Here is a 19,881-nt window from a genome sequence, read left to right as displayed (position 1 = left end):
GGTAGTGACAGTGTGGCACAAGATAGCGCCAACAGGTACACAGCGAGCTGTCGTGCAACTTCACGACTTCACGTGTCATATGGCGACGGCGTACACGTCGGCGAACGTCGCAACGGTTGCAAAACGTCATTGAGCGCCGCTGGACACGTCGAGATACACTTCCGTAGATAAGTACAAGTGCAGTGTTGTCGTGAGCTCTCAACTCGTCTCGTATTTCTTCTGCCTGCTTCTATCGCACTCTTGTCGAGGGGATTGGACGTGCGAGAACGATGGCGCCGAAGCAACGGATGCGTATCGCGAACGAGAAGGCGACGAAAAACATCACGCTACGTGGAAACGTCCCCAAGTCGTCGGTGAGTTCCCTTCGTCGAATCGTGCCCGGTTGCGATTCCTCCGAGCTTCTGAAACGCGGTCTCGCGGTTCTCGAGATTCGGCCGGCGAAGTCACGGATTACCTCCTCGAATTCCGGATTTTCTGAGAGAAAATTTGCACCTAGGAAGCGCATTTGGATGACGTTTGAGAAAATGACATATGGACGAGGGTTGAAGATTGATGTATCGTGTATGAGATAAATCACGACAATTCAATTCGTCTATTCGCGAGGATATCCTATGTAATTGTCAATCCGAGGTTATAGATGTTTATTTCTGACAGATCGCTGTCAAATTATGTTGGACATTCTCTCGTTTGCAAATCATCGAAATCGCCTGATTTCATCGGTTAACTAACGTTTCACGACGAACGGTTTACCTTGTAGTGAAAGAATCTTGCATCTGTCAACAGACAGTATCTGCCATATGTGAAACTAAGAATGTGAAATTCTTGGTGAAACTCTTATGTTAAAATGTATGAAACATTAACATTGATAACATCTTTGCCGCAATTACTAAATGCTGAAAAATATCTGTTACATTTATCATTCAAGTCATATGTCACATTTGTATACTCCACATATATGATTGACGTACTTGATACTTAAATTTCATGTATGTGTTTCATTTGTAATCTGACATCGATATCTGTATAACTAAGCAGAAACTTTTGTTACATTAGAAATCGCAAGAGGAAGGATCTCCAGTTGGACCTTGGCTCTTAGCTCTGTTTCTCTTTGTTGTTTGTGGATCTGGTAAGTACTTGTGATAATCTAGGTACAATAATTTGAAATAAAAGTTTTCTATTTCCTTTCTTGTTCTTAAATTTGTGGTTTTACTGCTGCACTAGACTTTCCTCCTCGCATTTGCCAAATATCAAACATATCTATTTCACTTTAAATATACAAACTATATACTAGTTTTTGAATATAAAAAAAAACAAACCTGTTGACATCAGGGAACAAATAAACTCTATTCTTAGTATTTTTTTTCTTCAGTTGTTTTATTGTAACAAAAAATATGAATACTGATAATAAAACTAAAAGTATACTAAGGCTGGTATTTGTAGTTAATTCTTATATTTAAGGTTGTCTTGAGATGTCATAAACCTGGCCTTATTAGCATCTAAGACATTACTTAAGACGATCTTGAAATAAGAAGACTTAGAAGACTATGGTTGGTACTCATAATCAATTCTTATATTTAAGATTTATTAAGTACAGTCTCTTAAAATTATTGCAGAATCATATTAGCATTTTAATGTTACTGATGGCTTGAAATAAGAACTGACTATAAATACTGATCAGTAATGGAATATTTTTATCATACACATGCATAGCTAAGGAAATGTGACAACGTTAGATTGAACATGAAGAAGCTACAAGTGCTAAGGATGGAAAGTTGTCAATAACTTTACATACAACTTGTTCAAAATGTATATATAAATTTATAAACTTGTCCTTTTTTAAATTTTTTCATTTATACTTTAAGATTTATATGGCCTTATATTATAGTTCCATGTGAAACATATTTTAATTAAGAAACGACATTTGTTACAGCCGTGTTTCAAATCATCCAGAGTATCAGAATGGCTTGAAGATGAAGAAAGAAAAGATGCTACTGTTGATATTATTACGACAAACCATTTACAATTCGTTGATATTCGAAGGAGACTGACAAACCGTTTTAATGTAAATTATAAAGAAGATTACAGATTGCGAGAGACGGAACATGGCAAAATTTAGACAGTAGCTGAAAAATCATTTTCCTTTTGCAGAAGAAGCTCAAAGATTTATTTATAACATTTAGCATTTATACAAACGTTTAACTTAATTGCGCTACACATAGACGAAGGGAAAATGCTCGAATGTACAAAATAAATACTGTCCCAAAAAACAATATATCTATTAAACTTATGAATCGAGAAAGAGAAAATTATTTATATTGAATTTTTTATTATATGCTTCCAACATAACGTTTTCGTTAATGTATATTAACGAAGATGTCTATGTGATTTTTACCCAAATGTATTCTTTCGTCTATGTGTATGTAGTAAATAATTGTATATATACACACACACACACACACGAATGATTTTATCATGCAGATTTCTCCTCAAGCAGATCTGCCCAATAGCATGTAAAGCTCAACTCCAATGATTGGACAGATCTGTTTTAAAGCATTCCACTGTAAGCAGTTGGTAGCTTTCTGTTGTAATGGCCTTTGAACGATGCTTTTGTGTTATGAGGTCGTTATATACATATACAAATATATATTATACATCTCAAAAAATGATTTGTGTATATGAAATATTTGCTACTGACGGTGCACACATTGTCTCTTTTAATAAGGTATATTATTAATAAAGTTATATATTGTTTTACATGAAACATGTTTAAAGATTTCTATAAAGCAGTCCTTTCACCTGATTAAGGAGATGTTCTAGTATAGAAGCCAAATTTTTATATTATTTTTGCGAATTTTTTAAAAATATAGCATAGTTTTTTTTTGGGATAGGGATGTTTCCTACATATTTATACATATTTGAAAAATGTTTTTATTAAAAAATAAATATATTCTGTAAATATTAAGTAAAGCCATGAAAAAAAAGTAAGTCCGTGACTCCAACTGTTTTACTTAACTGAAATAAAAAAACCAACGAAATTTTTAATTGGTATGAGGAGTTTGACTATATATCAGACGAGAAAAATACTACAAATTAAAAAATTGTATGATATAAAAATCAAAACTTAATATTCAATATGCCAGTACTGAAAATTTATAATGCACGTAACGTACAGATTTTTTTGAGGTCTGTTTTCTGTTATTGAACTAATGTATGTATGTACATTTTTGGAACTTAAGTCGGTGGCATACGATGCTTGTTTTCCTGCTGGATTAAAATCTTGTATTGGCTGCGGTGCTGACAGTGTCAGTCTCGCAGACAATACAGTAGAAAGAATCTAATCTACTTATAGAACATACGTATGTAGCTAGCTAGCAATCTAACAAGAAAACAAACATCGTGTGCCATCGGCTTTGAAGTGAGATAGATATATCATCATAACGGCTGGTATTATTTTGAATTGGTACGTCAGTGATGTAACGTTATTGGTCGTTATGGGCTAGTTGTTCTAATCTTCAAATAAATAGATGATAATTTACCTAATAAGATAAGTAAAAGGATGAAAGAATAGGAACATAAACAGAATAAGAGAGTAAGTCAGTTAGAACTGAAATTTACCGAAAGGTAGAACAATCCAGTTTGTAAGAATTGTGAACAATCGAAGTCTCTGCTCCCCAAGGAGGTTATCGTTGGCTCCTTCGATCCTTCTTCGTCGCAGGTACTATAATCTTTCGTAGTAACTTGAAAATCCAAATAGGTATCTTAAGAAAAAAATTTCGCAGATCTACGAAATAGCTGCAAGTGAAAATCACGAGAGACTACTGTAAATATTTATAGTATTGACGGCATTGACAGAGTCAAAATGTCCAACATATTTAATTTATTGGGTGGACTTGCTGAATCTAATGAAGGTGAGCGAAATGTGTTTGCACGATTATATTTTTTTTACATCGCAAAATATGTGTGTATATGTGTGTATGTCTGGTATACATTTCTATATTTGATATATAAATTTTAAATAATTGGACACAAAATTTTCAAAGATTTATAAAAGATGATTAGTATGTGAAGAGGATTATAGAGGATTGTGCACCTTAAATCAAGAAATTATCTTGGTTTGAATAAGAAATATATTTTACTAATACATAAAAAATATGGATAGAGAACTACTACTAAATTAAAAAAGGAATGTTGGAAAATGTGTGTAATGTGTTAACTTGTCTACAGGTCAAATAAAGCCCATTGCACGATCTAGAACATCTCACGAGATTAGATCTTTTAAGACAATGGGAGGCACAAAACCGAAGGGACTATCAATAAGATCTAATTCTGATATGAATATATCTAAAATACAGTCAGCCAAGAAAAATATTCATGATAAAGAACAGGATTGTTCAAAATTGAAAGCAACACAAATAGATAGTTATGGACGTCCAATATCTCCAGGAAAGGAAGTATCAGCAAAAGTAATTAACTCATATTTGCTAATATATTTTCAACATATTTTTAATATATATATTGAATATATAATATATATTATATATATTTATGTGATAGAATTTTCTTTTAAATCTTAAAAAATCTTTAAGAAATTAAAGCTATTTAATTTTTGTTCATTAGAAATTATTGAAAGTATCTTTTTTTATAGAAAGAGATTGTACAATCATCAAAGATTAAAGAGTGTGCTCTGAAGAAGGATAGTACAATTAACAAATATACAAAAAAACAATTAAACGATAGTGTTTTTAAGAAGCCATTACTGCCTAAGAAGAATATCAAAAGGCTTCCAAAACCAGAAAAATTAGTGCATTGGTATGACAGCCAACATGATTTTGGTATGTGAATAGTTATTGTTATTTGTAGAAAGACAATTTATAACTTAAAACTAATATGCTATTAATATTTTATAATGAAATTCTCTAATAAATTAATTTTTTATAAAGATTATGGATACATTGAGGCTGTTGAAAAAGAATTTAAAGATCTATTCTCTAAGGAGAAAGAGAACATAAAACCTTGCGAAGACAACGTACTATCAGGTATGAAGGTTAGTTTTATGTAATATTTATAAGATAATTTACTCTTATCAACTATTTGCTTTTCCTAGATCCAGAAACTTTGCTCTTGCCAGATATCATGAAGCTTACTCCTGATAAAACTCTCGATGAAGAATGCGAAAAATATTTATCTCCTAACTTACTCGAAGTATCTGATATATCTGATGACGAAAATCCGTAATGATAATTAATAATAAGAATTATTTTAATATTGTAATTTCATAATTTCTTTTATAAGAATAGATAGGACCGACCTAATATTATAATAATTTATTTTCTATGATTAATATATATTTTTATAATGTCTCCTCTGTATCCTATGACAAATGTTATTAGAACACTATAATAATTAAAAACTCATTAAGTTATTCTAATAGATTAATAAAAAAAAGTCGACATAAAATGTAATTTGTATAACAAAGTTTACAATTTATGTGCTTTTTGACCCTTTATGTTACTCATCTCTCAGTCATTTTAATTACTAAGCGTTCTTTTATTCTTATTAGTACGGTATATATCTTAAAACAATTAAATTGTAAATTTATATTTGAATAAATCGTTTATAAATTTCACTTTTAAATGCTTTTTTTGTTTTATTTAGCTTCATATATTGAACAATGGCTTCGTTTAACAAAAAGTTTATTTTGCAACTATTGAAATTTTTCTTTACTGAAAAAGGACTATTCCTTTAAGTCTAATCCAATCAGCGTAAAAAAAAAACAATTGAAAAATAAATTGCTGCTGAACGCGGCTAATGTAATCACCTGTGAATGTAATATACATATGAGATAGTATATCGGTCTTCGACTATTAAAAATGTCGAACAAATATTTTATCGTGATAGCAGGAACTGTAGATAATTTATCATTTTATTTTACGTGCTTCATTGCTATAAATCTATTAAAGTTATTGCCAAATTTTCATTTAAATAAAATTTGTGAAGCTCAGAATGGGAGGTAAAAAAATATCGATTAATATGAAATATGCTGCTTATGCTATGAGATATGTGCTTAAATAATTCGATATGAATTTATATGACGCTAAATACACGCGCTGTAAAAAAAAGATTGATATAAAAAGCTAAGGTCAATTTGTAGCAGAATTTGTAGTATTTCAGTGAAATCAAATACATGTAAATAATTTATTGCGAAAAATATTATTTCAATCGGGAATCGAATCCGGATCTTTTGCATTCCATGCGAGTATCTTAAGCTTTTAAATCATCGAGCATTACAAATTTAAAACTTCATCCTATACATAAATCTAATCATTTTCATAATAACAATGTAAGAGAAATTAAAACTTACATACAATATGTCCTATATTTAATTTTAACCTGAATAGTACAGGGTGGGCCATCTATTGGTACGTTTTTGAATTTCGTCGTATGGCAACACCGAACGAGCTACAGACCCGAAATTTTGACAGTTTATTAGTCATACCGTCCGCGGCACGAAACAACATGTTTCCTCTTGAAGAGCGTTTTGAAATTTTAAAAACTTATTTTCAAAGTCAGTGCTGTGTCGCCGAAACTGTACGAATTTTGAAAAGAAATATGGGTCGTGATAGAGCACCCACCGAAGGAGCTATACGCAAATTGGTGAGGAAAGTTCGTGAGAAAGGGATGTTAGTGGATGACAGAAGTGGTCCCAGAGCTCGGACAGTGCGCACACCCGAGAATATTGAGGCTGTGGCCCAAAGTGTGAGACAGAATCCGACGACTTCAACTCGACGCCGATCGCAGCAACTGAGCATTAGTCGCACCAGCCTGAGGAGAATACTGAGGAGAATACACAAAGACCTCGGATTATTCGCCTACAAGATCCAGATGACTCAGGAGTTGAAAGCAAATGACCATCCGCTTCGATATCAGTTTGCTGTGTGGGCTATAGACCAGCTCAATAATGACGTCGATTTTGGTCGAAAAATCATCTTTTCGGACGAAGCTCATTTCCATCTCGGCGGATATGTGAACAAGCAAAATTGCCGGATTTGGGGCTCGGAACAGCCACACACAATCGTAGAGAGACCAATGCATCCTCCAAGAGTCACAGTTTGGTGTGGATTTTGGAGTGGTGGCATAATTGGCCCATTTTTCTTCGAAAATGATGCTGGAAACGCCGTTACCGTCAATGGCGAACGCTACAGAGCCATGTTGACCAACTTTTTATGGCCTCAAATCGACACTATGAATGTGGACGACCTTTGGTTTCAACAAGATGGCGCCACATGCCATACAAGCCGACTTACCATCGACCTTCTGCGCACCAAGTTCAACAACCGCATAATCAGCCGTTCAGGAGATGTCAATTGGCCTGCGCGTAGCTGCGATTTGACACCGCTGGACTTTTTCCTGTGGGGTGCCGTTAAAGACCGATGTTATGCGGATAATCCAGAGACAATTCCAGCTTTGAAAAACAATATTACGACTGTTTTGAGTGAAATTGGCGCCGAGGTAGTCCAAAATGTCATTAATAATTGGGGTGACCGAATGGCATACTGTAAGGCCAGTAGAGGGAGCCACATGAACGAAATCGTTTTTCATTCTTGACGCGGATACTTTTAGCTTCACAACAAAAAAAAATTAATAAAAAATATCAATGTATGCTCATTTGATCGCATTTTTAAAAACGTACCAATAGATGGCCCACCCTGTATTACTCGTCCAGTATAAAACTCACAGATTAAAATACAATCATTCAGAATATTGTACATCAAAGAGTGAGTTTAACACAAAATGACTATATTTTTTATTTAAAATTAGTTTATGTGGTACATTTATATACATAAAAAATTTATGACTATTACATTAAACTTATACAATATAGACAGTATATTCGTGCAAGTGTGTGCGTGTGTATGTGTCAGTGTATGTGCGCGCGCGCGCAGGCGTGTGTGCGTGCGTATGCACTAACATAATAATAGAGCTCTATATTAAAATTCACATTTATACTCGGTGTTTGAATAAAAACTTAATAGTCATTTACATCTAATTTGTATCATAACTTGCCATGGGTGGTAATACCGGAATGTCGTAAGTTTATGCTTTTTCTTTCGTTTCAAACGAAATTTGCGTAAAACGTTCAATCATTCAGATTCTATCCAAGCGACACAAAACTTTAAAATTTATATTTATACTAGGCATGATGGTAAAACGTAACAATTTGTATTTTGCCTTATAGAAAAAAATTTGTATTTCGCTACGGAAAATCTTTATTTTCCTACAGAAAATCTTGAAAAGATTAAATATGAAATTATGAATAAAAGATTATTAGTTCAAACAATGTTTAAAACATTACGTCTTATATTAATATTCTATATTTGGCATTGAATGCGTTTGATCAACAAGTACATTTGTAATCTTTATATAAACCTTATACGATATAAATTCAAAATCTTTTTAGATGCTTTTAATACAAATATATATATTTTTTCGAAAGTTTTGGTTGCTTGGATACGATCATGTAATAATAATTTATGACAACAAAATGAAGCATATTTGGAGGGTGATAGGAATATCGCGAATGAACGCGAGGATGTGATTAATCAGGATGTGATGTCCGTAGGCCCGTGATGAGAATATGCAATATCCTTCTGTAAACTTCGAAAAGAGTTTACCATCTTGACTGAGAATGAGCTACGTATATCCTTCATTTCGAACGACACAACAATCACGGGGTAACAGTATCGCCGATGATAGACTTACTCTTAAATTATAAACAATTAGATATACACGCATGTCTTAAGTTATCTTTCGATAATGTTACAATAGCGTGGATTGTTGTTTCAACTTAATGACAGATTGATGTGCCTACGAATTGTCATAATGTTCTTCTTTTCCCTTCATCTTTTATACTCTCATTAATTAACTTACTGTATACACACATAGGCTGAACTCTTTATACGTAATATACATCAAGTCAATTTTACACGGTTCTTCAGTGAATTCTTCCGTTTTATCGGACAAACATTTAACAGACACTTGAGATTCTTGCGGTACACGCAAATATACAATGTACATACATATATCGGTATATTTTTAATATATATATATATATATATATATATACACACATACATATGTGAATGTGTGTGTGTGTGTGTATGTGTGTGTATGCGCGCGCACGCGTGTGTGTGTGTCACTACAGATGTAATTCTTTATTTCTTACATGATTAACAATATATAATATATGCATCCTCGTGTAATTCGTTTATCAATAAATTCTTCTTTTATATTCATTTTTGTTACTTTTTTAAATTCTTTTCTTTTCTTCATAAAATGCATGACACAAAAATAAATGCTTATATTTGTAAATTATATTTACCTTCTTTCCATCTCTCTTACACACATATTCTCGCGACGTATACACTTAATAACCATATATAGCTTATTTTCTTCTTTTTACAAAATATCACAAAAATCACACCAGCCTTTGTTCGCAGCAAGAAACCATGTTGTTAAAATCTCGTTAAAACGATATTCTCGGTCCATTCTGCGCATCGCGCGCTTTCGCGTTTAAAAACATTAATATATATAATATTAACGGTATATCGATGCGATTGCACGTGCTCATGGGAACATACCATGCCATATAATTGTCGTTGGCAGTGATTTGCACGTAACAGATAGACGAAAAATTCTAGCAAATATTTGCAAGAACTTCGAGTTATGTACCATTAGAAATTTCGAAGAAAAATGCCCAACTGCAACGTCAATTACCATGTGCGTTTCTCATTTACTTTAAACATTTCTTAATCAATATGCATTTAACAAATTGATTTTGTCAATTTTATGTTTTACAAATAATCGTATGTGAATTAAAGTTTGATCAAATCAAATTATTCGAGTCGTAATGCAAGCTCGAATCAAGTTTGTACATACATATAAATATAATATAATCGGATTTTGACAAAGTACGATTACAAATAAACCTGTTCAATTCCGATTTGCAGTCAATTCATTTTTTCAATTATGAAAGAATTAACCCCTTCACATTTTACGTTCATTGTAATGTATATCAAATTTAAAGAGACATTGCCCGTTGAAATTATTTAATTCTATCGATATCATCTAAGATCTGATGTACATAATAATGCTATTATATCGGAAAAATAATCAAAATTTTGAAAAAATTTATTGTTTAGTATGAATTAATTATGAAAATGTACACGAATAGAGTAAAATTTACATCGTCCTAATAAAATCAGGTCTAAAGGGATTAAGGATTATCTCATTATTTAATAACAGCTGAAATGATCGCTGAACAATCTACATCATGGTATTTCTTAGCATTTTGGTATAACAGATATGTTCTGTCACGATTTTAGTGTTTCTTATCACGTGCACGTGGTATCGCATATATACGTCGCATTTTATTCGCGCACACGATATAATATCGCCTTAGAATCTACAGACATCGATTTTTTCTTTTTTTCCTTTTATTCTTTTTTCTTTAATATTATTAATAATTTTGTCGCCTAAGTCGCGTAAGTTGCCTCGATTCGAGATAAGTGTTCACGCACTGCGGAGCTATCGTCATCTCTGTATATCCGAAAGAAGAACAAGAAAAGCAAATCGGACGACGAAACAATGAAAGCGCTAGTGACCAGCACGACGCGCATGTTTTCACTGAGTGTAGGTCACACGTGTTGAAGGTGGAAAAAATATCTCTATTTCTTTTCTTCTCTACTGCATTTCTTGTATCATTCAAGTTTCCTTTCTTTCTCTCCAACATAGAAAAAAAAAGAAACTTGAACGATGCAAGGAATTAAAAAGAAAACAGACCCAATATATCTATATATAAACGCTACGGTCTTTTATAAATATAGTTGTCTAATCGTTCTTATTGCATGATCTCTTTTAGCGAGGCCTGACGTACATACGAAAATCTCTTGAATCCGGAGAACAGTTTTACATATTTCTTTTTATGTACATTAATTGAATAGTCTGATACCTCCAGGGAAAAATCTGTGTATGTCGTAACTCGTCACTCGTGCACTATTTATTCAAAAAGAATCGCTCGAAGTTATACTAATGTGTCAGCTCTTTTCTTACAATTTTAACACATTTTATCAAACTGTTATTTTTAATGTTTATTTTTGGGGAAACTTCTTCAGATCGCCACGTAGAGAACTTCCATATATAAAATATAATTAATTTTTTTAAATCGTACAATATATATATATATATTTCTATTTATCGGAACTTTCTCTCTCTCTCACTTTCTCTCTATCTCTCGATTTTATTCATTTTATCCATTATGAAAGAGAAATGAGAAACAGCGAGCGTTCAGCGATTTAAACTTTAAACTACTATCTTGCCATTGAACTCGCCCTTTTAGAATCTTAATCTTCTCATTTAATAATTTACAGTAGAGATGTCCAATTAGTTTCTCTAAAGAATCAAATTTCAAAATTTTAATTGTATCTCAATGGTCACTTCATCTTTGAAAACTATCGAGTTCTTTGAACTAGTAATTTTCAAATAATCATTGCAACAGTTCAATCACAATGTTTATACAAAGTGTTTGATAAAGACTGTAATAACATTTAAGGTAGATTCCTGAGATAATTTTAAGATGAAAATTCTGACCAAAATCTCGAGAATATAAATCTCGAGAGTCTTTATATTATAAGTACTTAAAGTAAGCGAATCATGTCATCTAAAATTCGCACGCTTAGGTGATTGGATTTTCCGTTGTATCACATTTGGGGATCAATCATGTAATTTTTTCTAAGGCGGAAACATAAAAAATGAATTTTTATATATGTATATGCGTATTTTGAATATTAGAATTTTCGCTTTAAAATGATTTCAAGAATCTATTCTTAAGCATTGTTACGATCTTTATTGGACCTTGTCTTATATATTACTCCAAATACAAATAAATGTATTTTGAAGAATTGCGATTTGTTGTCTTTGGTCACCTTGAAAAAAGCCACCTCAGAGTTATAGCTCTACTTTTATTTTTACATTCTCTAAAGTGAAACATTTGTTCCACTTCAATATGTTGTATCATCAGTTCAGAGAGTGCAGGAATAAAAACAGACCAATGTAATAGTAACAACCGAACAATCTTCAAGATGGTCAGTTAGACAGTTTCTAAATTTTATATATTTTAAAGTCGCGGGCCGGACGTTGGGTATCCCTGACTTATAGGAAATACATTCCTAATCTTAGAAAAGTAATTTCGTGTACAAACAAAGACACTTATGCCGATATTCTCGTAGCCATGAATCAATCGTTCATATCGAAAACTCATACATCAATACATCCTATCGTTGATGTATTATCCACAGTATGTCTTTCATAACAATAGGCGCAATATAAAAAGAATATCTAAGAGTTTTTGAGATATACATTTGTTGTATTAACACAGCTCTTTCTCAAATTCCCTGTACTTGTCTCCCTGAATATTTCGATAATATACGGCTCGTTGAAAATGTTTTAAAAAGGGAAGAAACCTAAGTCTCTTTCCGATTTTGATGAGCTTTAAATCTGTTTATATATTTTCTAGACAAAAATAAGGGATATGTTTTGTTTTATATGAACCCTAACGCTCTTTTAAGGAGTGAAATATCCCTTAGAAAAAAATCGGTTTTCTTCTTTCCAAGCGAATATTGGCAAAAATATAAGCGACAGAAAAAAAATGTTAAATAAAGTTAAATAATTTTGAAGATAAGTAGAGATAAGTAAAAAAATAATTTCAAAAATTTTGTTATAATTATGAAGTATTCTTCAAAACCATTTAATTTTTTATTTCAAACATTTTGTCTATCTCTTATAGCTTCGACTATATTCGCTTGAAAAAAAAAAAAAAGAAATTTATTTGTTTAAGGGGTGTTTCACTCCTTAAAAGTGCGTTAAAACACGTACAAAATCAAACATATTTCTCATTTTTATCCAAAAAAACAATATATTCAAAGCTCATTAAAATTAGAAATAGATACGTAGGTTTTTTTCCTCATAAATAGATGTCCGAGGTTACAATTAGCATTCAAAAATATACACACACGGATAATCACGAATAATTAATTCTTCTTACGAATTATCCAAGGCAACACGATGCATCAGACTTGTTTTATACAACTGTGACAAAGTTCGATTAGCTTACCATTTATATTGATAATATCAATAACTATTCGCAAATGTCCGTCGAATTTTTGAAGAACGTGTGTTCACAATTTATTTTTCTTCCATCGAATTATCGAACGACAATGTGTTTGTTCTATTATCCTCATTTTTCCACAATAATCAAATTAAACCATCCAGAGACAAGAGTTTTAATAATATTATAAAATGTCTCCATTCCAGTTTTTACATCAAATCTCGAGACCATTCATTGTTCGTTGATAAGATACTGGAATTGAAAATTTGTTAAGCGGTAGCCAATTAGTGAGCGAAAGCTGTTAAGCGCGCTTGAGTTCATCTCAACAATTTTAACAGTGATTCGTGAAAAAGATTTCAAATCTTATCATCCACAATAAAAAAAGAAATCTATAGAATGGACAAATATAATTTGTCATCCATAGGTAACTATACAACAATCACGCTCATCAAACGCGCGAAGTACAATAGAAATATTTGCAAAACTCACAAACAACTTTATTTTCGCATTCAGCACAAAAAAAAGAAGGTTGATGAGCTCATGACATATCATAGCAAATTATCATCAACCATCTATGAAACGTTACAGATCATTTCTTCCTTATTACTTGGCCATCGTTTATTTACCATTTATCATTTAGAAAAAAAATATTGAAAATCTTAAACATGGGATTGTGTACAAATTGACACGTGTTGACCATGTTTTCATAAGTAGAACATTCGCAGCTGACCGTGCGTCTGTCGCAACAGTCATGCGTGATGGCGACTCCCTCAATCTGCACTGAGAAATGCACTTTTAGAAATTTGAAAGAGCATTTACACAGTTTCGTGCAATTAACTAATGCCTTCTACATCTAGCAGAATGACTTTCATGCATCTCACTTGGCCTCGTCCTGTTCCATTGGCTCTTCGGAGACCTCTCGGGAATGTTCTGGTGTGGTCCTATATATTTAAATAAATATGTATATATATGTATATATGTATATATAATATAAGGGTGTATCATTTTAATTGACGCACTAAAATATTTCTCGAACAGTACATTTTAGAGAAAAATGTTGAAAAATAAAAATTACATGGTTTGGAGAAGGATAAGATAGGGCTTGGTTTAACCTTGAAAAGTTGTTTGAAAGTCACGTAAATGTCGTCACTTTCTTAAGTGGAATTCCATATATTTCATTACATATTCTTACAGCTTGCCTCGAGAACTTTCCAAAACACTATAATGAAATTATTTTTCATTAAGTCTTTTCTGAATTATAAGGCTCAAAGGTACAGTACCGACGACATTAGCATTATCCAATTTTACGTAGAAATGTAATTTTTAGTGCAAAAATGAAACTGATATGAAATGATAAGAGAAACAACCTGCAATGATTTTGATCTTGACAAATGTTATCTAGGTCATGATTCTGAATAACATTCAAGAGGTTTTAGCCGTCGACATCTTGGGTAATGTTAATGCTGGTGGTGTTGTAACTTGCAAGCCTTACAACTCGAAAAATACTTAATAAAAATGAACTTAATTAGTGTTTTGGAAAGTTCTTGAGATAAGCTATAAGAATATGTAATGAAATATATGGAATTCCATTTAAAAAATTATTGATAACCTTCAAACAATTCTCCAAGAGTTGTACGAAGGTTATCAAACTAATAGCACCATCTTACCCCTTCCTAAACCATATAAATTTTATCTGAAACATTTTTCTTTAAAATGCACTGTTCAAGAGATGTTTTAGTGCGTCAATTAAAATGATACACTCTTTTATATATATATATGTATATGTGTATGTATATAAACATATATACATATAGATATATATTCTATATATTGTACATATAAGAAGAAAGTCCCTTATTATGAAACATTGAGTTCATTTTGTATAATTGCTGAAAATATGGGTAGAATTTAAAAATGTGATAGATCATTTTAAAAGAAATTTAATAAACTTTAAGATATTGAAATGTAAAATCTAATTTACAAATTTTGTTTTAAATTGAAAAATGTAAAAAAAGAGTTGTATGCAAATTCAAAAAAAACTAAGCTAAGATATTTCGAGATATCGTTAATAAAGTGTAAATTACAGTATTGCAATTAGAAAGAGAAAACTTCATTTAATATTTCTAAAGTATAAATAAAACAGAAAAACTTCTTTGCCATAATCACAAATCCTTATACTCAATATTTCCAGCACAGGTAATGTACGCCATAGAATGAGCATGCGATGCATTTTATATGAATCTTCTCTTAATTTTAACATAGTGTTTTCTCTCTTTTTATTATTGTACAATAATACCATCATGTTAAAGGTATTCTGTTTCATGTATGATGTGCATATGTATGTGTGTCATTTTATTCTTGTGTCGAATATTAAAGAAGGCTAAAATGATACATCATACGCATCATGTGTGAAACGGTACTCTTATTGTTAGAGAGCATTCTGAATATTTGGATATTACGAGTCCCATGCTTTATGATTTCACGAAATCTAATCTCTATTATTAAGCAATTTGACATACTTGTTATTTATCCTATTAATACAATCTTATTTTTCTTTTAATGCATACAGATTCTATTGCCAAATATTTATTTATTAACAAAACAAGTTTTAAAGACTCACTTCAATAAAAACTAACAACATCCAATTTCATAAATCTCTTTTCGCAACTACACGCACGATCCAATAATAAATTTTCTACTGAACAGATTTCAAAAGCAATATAATTCATAGTGAAATCAACAGATAACACTTATTAGTTTAGTAGAAACTCCGCTATCTTATATTAAAAGCCTATTTTTTATAATAGGGAACTTTCTTCTATGTACATATTATTAGTATATATTATATTATGTGATATTTAATTATATATATCAATATTTAATTAATCTAGTCTAGATGAGATAAAAATAAATGATAAAAAAATGATAATACTAACGTGAGGTTTGTAGGCTGCTGCATTGATAGAGAGGCCATTGCAGACACGGTTTCTGTTTCATCATGTTCTTTTTGGCTCGCCTCTATAGCGCTCATTGCGACTGTATGAGCAGCGAGCTTTACGCAAGGCCAGTGTGACATCTAAGAAAAAATATAATATATTAAATGATAAACTCAGAGTTGATAAGTAAAGTAACGCGTGACTTATGTCACATCGTTACATGTTTTTAGGTAATGATAATGATTTGATTAAACACTTTTATCATTATTTTATTTTTAGCATACAATAGAATTTTTAACGAAAAATTAATCGACTACCGTGTTGCTTTTGCAATCAAGAATTTTCACGTTCTGTTGTGTATAATCGTTACACAATTTATTGACAAATTTATTGACAAAATCAATCATTTTTTAGACTTAACAATGCTTTGATAATAAAAATTAAATAAACTGTTGTATATAGGAGGTTTATCTCAAAAATATCCGACCTCCGTGTATATTTTTGTCTTTGGACATCTTATTATGAGAATGGGTATCTTCCAATTGTTAAATCACTAAACACTTTCATGCACACGGCGATACAAGTTGCGTTCCAATTGTCATAATCATCGACAACATTACAATATTGTATTGTGTAATATTCGACTCACCTGGATAGCGATGGTCTTCTGCAGCGTATCAATGGCGTTTTGGCAAGGAATTCTCGTGAGTTCTTCGTCTCGGAGAGGACTGAGTTCGTCACCAAGCAGCGCTCGAACGCACTCTTGTGCCGAATCGCAAATTGCCGCTAAATCATAGCCTCCTTCCAAAGCAAGGACAACCTTGCCATCAGCCACATTAAGTAAGTGTTGTGTCATTCTGCCGAAGCATGCTGGGCTGACTTTGTAGCCACCCAATGGCGCCGGATGACCAACAGCAGCATCGAAGCCGGCTGAGACGATCACGATGTCTGGATCGAATTCCTTAGCAATTGGCATGACAATCGTACGAAATGCCGCGAGATACTCCGCGTCGCTCATGGGTGGATTCAGGCCACCTGACCATGCCACATTTACGTTGTAACCGAGACCTTTGCCAGCACCGCATTCAGTAGGCCCACCGGTTCCAGGGAAGAAGTTACCATCATCGTGTCTATGTATCGACAGGTACAGCACTCGTGGATCATCATAAAACATCTGTTGAGTACCGTTTCCATGATGAACGTCCTGAAGAAGATATACAATGCATGATATAATATTTTGTCATATAGCATGTCCAAATATATTTAGAATCGCAATATAATTTTAACTACAATTTCAATTTGTTATATTGCATTGCTTATTTTCACAGTGTAAAGACATTATCATCATGTTGCACAATAATAACATTTCTCACCCAATCTAAGATTAAAATTTTTCTAACGTCGAGTTTCTGCTGAAGTAGTCTCGCTGCGATTGCCACCGAGTTGAAGAAGCAGAAACCCATGGCTTGATTGGTCTCTGCGTGATGCCCGGGCGGTCTTACCACCGCAAAGCCGTTCTTAATATCACCCACTGCTGTCTTGAACGCAAGGTCAACAACGCATCCCACTGCCATTCGAGCAGCAGGTGCAGTATTAAGCTCGTTCCACGTTGTGTCGGAATCAACTCCAACTCCACCACAGGGAAGTCGGACGAAACTTTTGATAGGCAATTGCGACAGTTTGGACATATCCAGTTTCTGCCGATTCAACGGATTCGTTCCTGCGCATATCACTCGTTGATATAATTGTTCTACAGTTTAAGATTTAAGATTATTTAAAAATTTTTTTACAGTATATTTTTCTTTATTTTTAATAACTTAATAATAATTTGTGATTTAATTAAAGTGGAGTGTAATTAAATATACACATACGATTTAATTATATCACTATAAATCATATTTGTACACATCCAGTAATATAATTAATTAATATAGAATGACAAAAAAGCTTGCATTTGTGGGTTTATTAAATCATTAAGGTAACGAATTTACATTATTTGTTATCATTTTGACAACAAAATGACAAATAATGTCAATTTGTTACTTGGATAGTAACGTATATAAAAAACAAATTCTAGAATATTAGTTAGGTCTTGCTAAATATTAAAAAGACTGTATCAAAAGATTTTCAGTTGAACTGGCCACTCTTTATTGGCTACTTGGAAGAATTTATGGAAAAGTGCGCGACTATCGTTTCCGAAGCACTTTAAAGTTTGTATCAAAGTTAAAGTTTTCGAATATTATTATTTGTTGTATTTAATAAGATATAATCAACAGTCTAAAGTTTCTTTTATAAATATACGTTACTATGATTTGATAAACAAAATTTTGTGGCTAAACTTTTTGTCATCTCGTATATCTAGTATAAATATTTATTTCGGTAACAAAAATAAATATCTAAAAATAAAATTCTAAAAATAAAAAACAATTTGAGAATAAGAAAAATAAAATTTTAATTGTAAATTCCACGAAAGTTTCAAATTTTCCTCAAATTTTTAAATAAAATTACTTCCAGAGTAGTAATTCTTAAAACTGCTAGTTTCATTCTATTGTCCGTTAAAAATATTTGTTTATAAAGCTAAAATAGCATTGAAAGAGTAAGACTCACCAAATAAAAGTGCATGAGCTTCGCTATGACATGTTTGAATCTCTTCGAGTGTGGCCTTGCGCGAGCGTATTCGGTCGCAACGTTGCAACAAGCCCGTTTCCGATAATCTAGCCCATACGCTCTGCAATCGGCCACCATGTTCAGGATGACCTCTGACCGTTTCGCCACAGACACATGCATGTTTCAACATCAATGGGTCATAAGCTAATCCCGTAGTGGGTCGATGCGAAGAACCTCGTGCAAAAATATCGCTGCTCTGAGGACCTTTGGAGACAAATTATTTCATGAGCTAAAAATATTATTACTTTGACAATTACATTTTAAATTAATTTACGTCGATCCTTTCTATCTTTCTATATTCTATATTTCTTAGGCAGAAAAAGAGAGAGGGAAAGAGAGATGTTCAAATATTATATGGATTCAATATGATATTAAAAATAAATCCATTCAATGTATCAAGTAATCATATTTTATCAAAAGCATCAAAGATTACTAAACATCAAATCTTTAGCGCGTCATATTATTTATGATAAAAAAACATTTTTTACCTAGGTGTACTAGAGGACTCGATAATGCTCTAGAGAGTGGTCTAGCTGATTGAGAAGTTCTGCTTAAACCTCCGGCGTAAATGGTCGATTCATTCGTCTGCAATGTGTGCCTCATCATAAGATCTCTCTGTTGTTGAAGGAATTGTTCACGGCCCCTCGTCTGCTTCGAGATCTCGCTCTCCTCCGGATGATCTTTCTTACCCGTGAGATCTATTACTTCGGATTCTTCGGACTCTGGTGCTTCATCCAGCTGATTGGTTTGACCGCGCGAGCCTACTCGTGTGAGGACAGTCTGACGGATCTGTTGTTTCAGATAATTGTGCGCTTGTTGCTGATCATGCAACTGCTTCTCTGCGAGATATTCCTCGTAATGCGTAGGCGGTGCTATTATCCCGCTCTGTAGCATTGGATGACCTAACGGTAAGGGTGCGGATTGGGTTCTACCTATATTTGAAGAAAAAGGAACAGTATAAACGCTTAAATCTACGTTATTAATGAGGAGTTATTGAATGATGCGTGCTATGTTTCATACAGAAATGGTCTCTCGAGAAACTTTGAATTATTAATTCCGTAAGTTTAGTCTGCCTTCCAGAATCACTTTTCTCAGCGGAGACCATTGTCCATTAGA

At 32.5% G+C, this 19,881-nt stretch overlaps 3 protein-coding genes across 15 annotated transcripts in view; 2 read left to right on the top strand and 1 right to left on the bottom strand.

Annotated features, from left to right (window-relative positions):
* The first annotated feature begins 27 nt into the window (after positions 1-27).
* LOC105147445 (stress-associated endoplasmic reticulum protein 2) lies at positions 28-2,761 on the top strand. 5 transcript variants are annotated; one of them, XR_015544991.1, is made up of 5 exons: positions 28-353; positions 1,054-1,126; positions 1,459-1,547; positions 1,711-1,806; positions 1,931-2,761. XR_015544991.1 is itself a non-coding variant. In XM_011058451.2 (3 exons), the coding sequence occupies exons 1-3, from the start codon at positions 270-272 to the stop codon at positions 1,966-1,968; spliced, it is 195 nt and encodes a 64-aa protein (XP_011056753.1). In that variant the 5' UTR covers positions 36-269; the 3' UTR covers positions 1,969-2,761. The 5 variants fall into 5 exon arrangements, 1 of the variants encoding a protein (XP_011056753.1); XR_015544990.1 differs by having other exon boundaries at positions 1,625-1,806; XR_015544988.1 differs by having other exon boundaries at positions 1,614-1,806.
* Positions 2,762-3,232: 471 nt separating this feature from the next.
* LOC105147446 (uncharacterized) lies at positions 3,233-5,634 on the top strand. Its single transcript, XM_011058452.2, has 6 exons — positions 3,233-3,715; positions 3,780-3,908; positions 4,225-4,463; positions 4,646-4,832; positions 4,941-5,036; positions 5,105-5,634. The coding sequence occupies exons 2-6, from the start codon at positions 3,860-3,862 to the stop codon at positions 5,233-5,235; spliced, it is 702 nt and encodes a 233-aa protein (XP_011056754.1). The 5' UTR covers positions 3,233-3,715; positions 3,780-3,859; the 3' UTR covers positions 5,236-5,634.
* Positions 5,635-7,776: 2,142 nt separating this feature from the next.
* HDAC4 (histone deacetylase 4) overlaps positions 7,777-19,881 on the bottom strand; it is an 89,754-nt gene continuing 77,649 nt past the window's right edge. For 7 of the 9 annotated variants that reach the window (XM_087405851.1, XM_087405850.1, XM_087405854.1 and 4 more), the window contains 6 exons: positions 19,254-19,697; positions 18,706-18,969; positions 17,472-17,848; positions 16,748-17,302; positions 16,099-16,238; positions 7,777-14,103 (listed from right to left, as the gene is read on the bottom strand). In XM_087405851.1, coding sequence (XP_087261977.1) covers positions 14,040-14,103; positions 16,099-16,238; positions 16,748-17,302; positions 17,472-17,848; positions 18,706-18,969; positions 19,254-19,697 — 1,844 coding nt within the window. In that variant the 3' untranslated portion in view covers positions 7,777-14,039. The remainder of the gene's footprint in view (positions 14,104-16,098; positions 16,239-16,747; positions 17,303-17,471; positions 17,849-18,705; positions 18,970-19,253; positions 19,698-19,881) is intronic. The other 2 variants (XM_011058453.2, XM_011058454.2) reach the window with 1 other exon arrangement.

This window comes from Acromyrmex echinatior, chromosome 4, assembly GCF_024713525.1.
Source record: "Acromyrmex echinatior isolate Ae372 chromosome 4, ASM2471352v2, whole genome shotgun sequence".
NCBI classification, from domain to species: Eukaryota; Metazoa; Arthropoda; class Insecta; order Hymenoptera; family Formicidae; genus Acromyrmex; species Acromyrmex echinatior.
The sequence above is the reverse complement of the archived record's forward strand: the minus strand, read 5'-3'. Positions and strand labels throughout refer to the sequence as shown.

Excerpts from the sequence above, each read along its gene's own strand:
- LOC105147445 (XM_011058451.2), top strand. The coding sequence starts at position 270 with ATGGCGCCGAAGCAACGGATGCGTATCGCGAACGAGAAGGCGACGAAA. Across the intron at positions 354-1,053 it reads GAAACGTCCCCAAGTCGTCG|AAATCGCAAGAGGAAGGATC; the intron begins GTGAGTTCCCTT and ends TTGTTACATTAG. Across the intron at positions 1,127-1,930 it reads CTTTGTTGTTTGTGGATCTG|CCGTGTTTCAAATCATCCAG; the intron begins GTAAGTACTTGT and ends CATTTGTTACAG.
- LOC105147446 (XM_011058452.2), top strand. The coding sequence starts at position 3,860 with ATGTCCAACATATTTAATTTATTGGGTGGACTTGCTGAATCTAATGAA. Across the intron at positions 3,909-4,224 it reads ACTTGCTGAATCTAATGAAG|GTCAAATAAAGCCCATTGCA; the intron begins GTGAGCGAAATG and ends ACTTGTCTACAG. Across the intron at positions 4,464-4,645 it reads GAAAGGAAGTATCAGCAAAA|AAAGAGATTGTACAATCATC; the intron begins GTAATTAACTCA and ends CTTTTTTTATAG.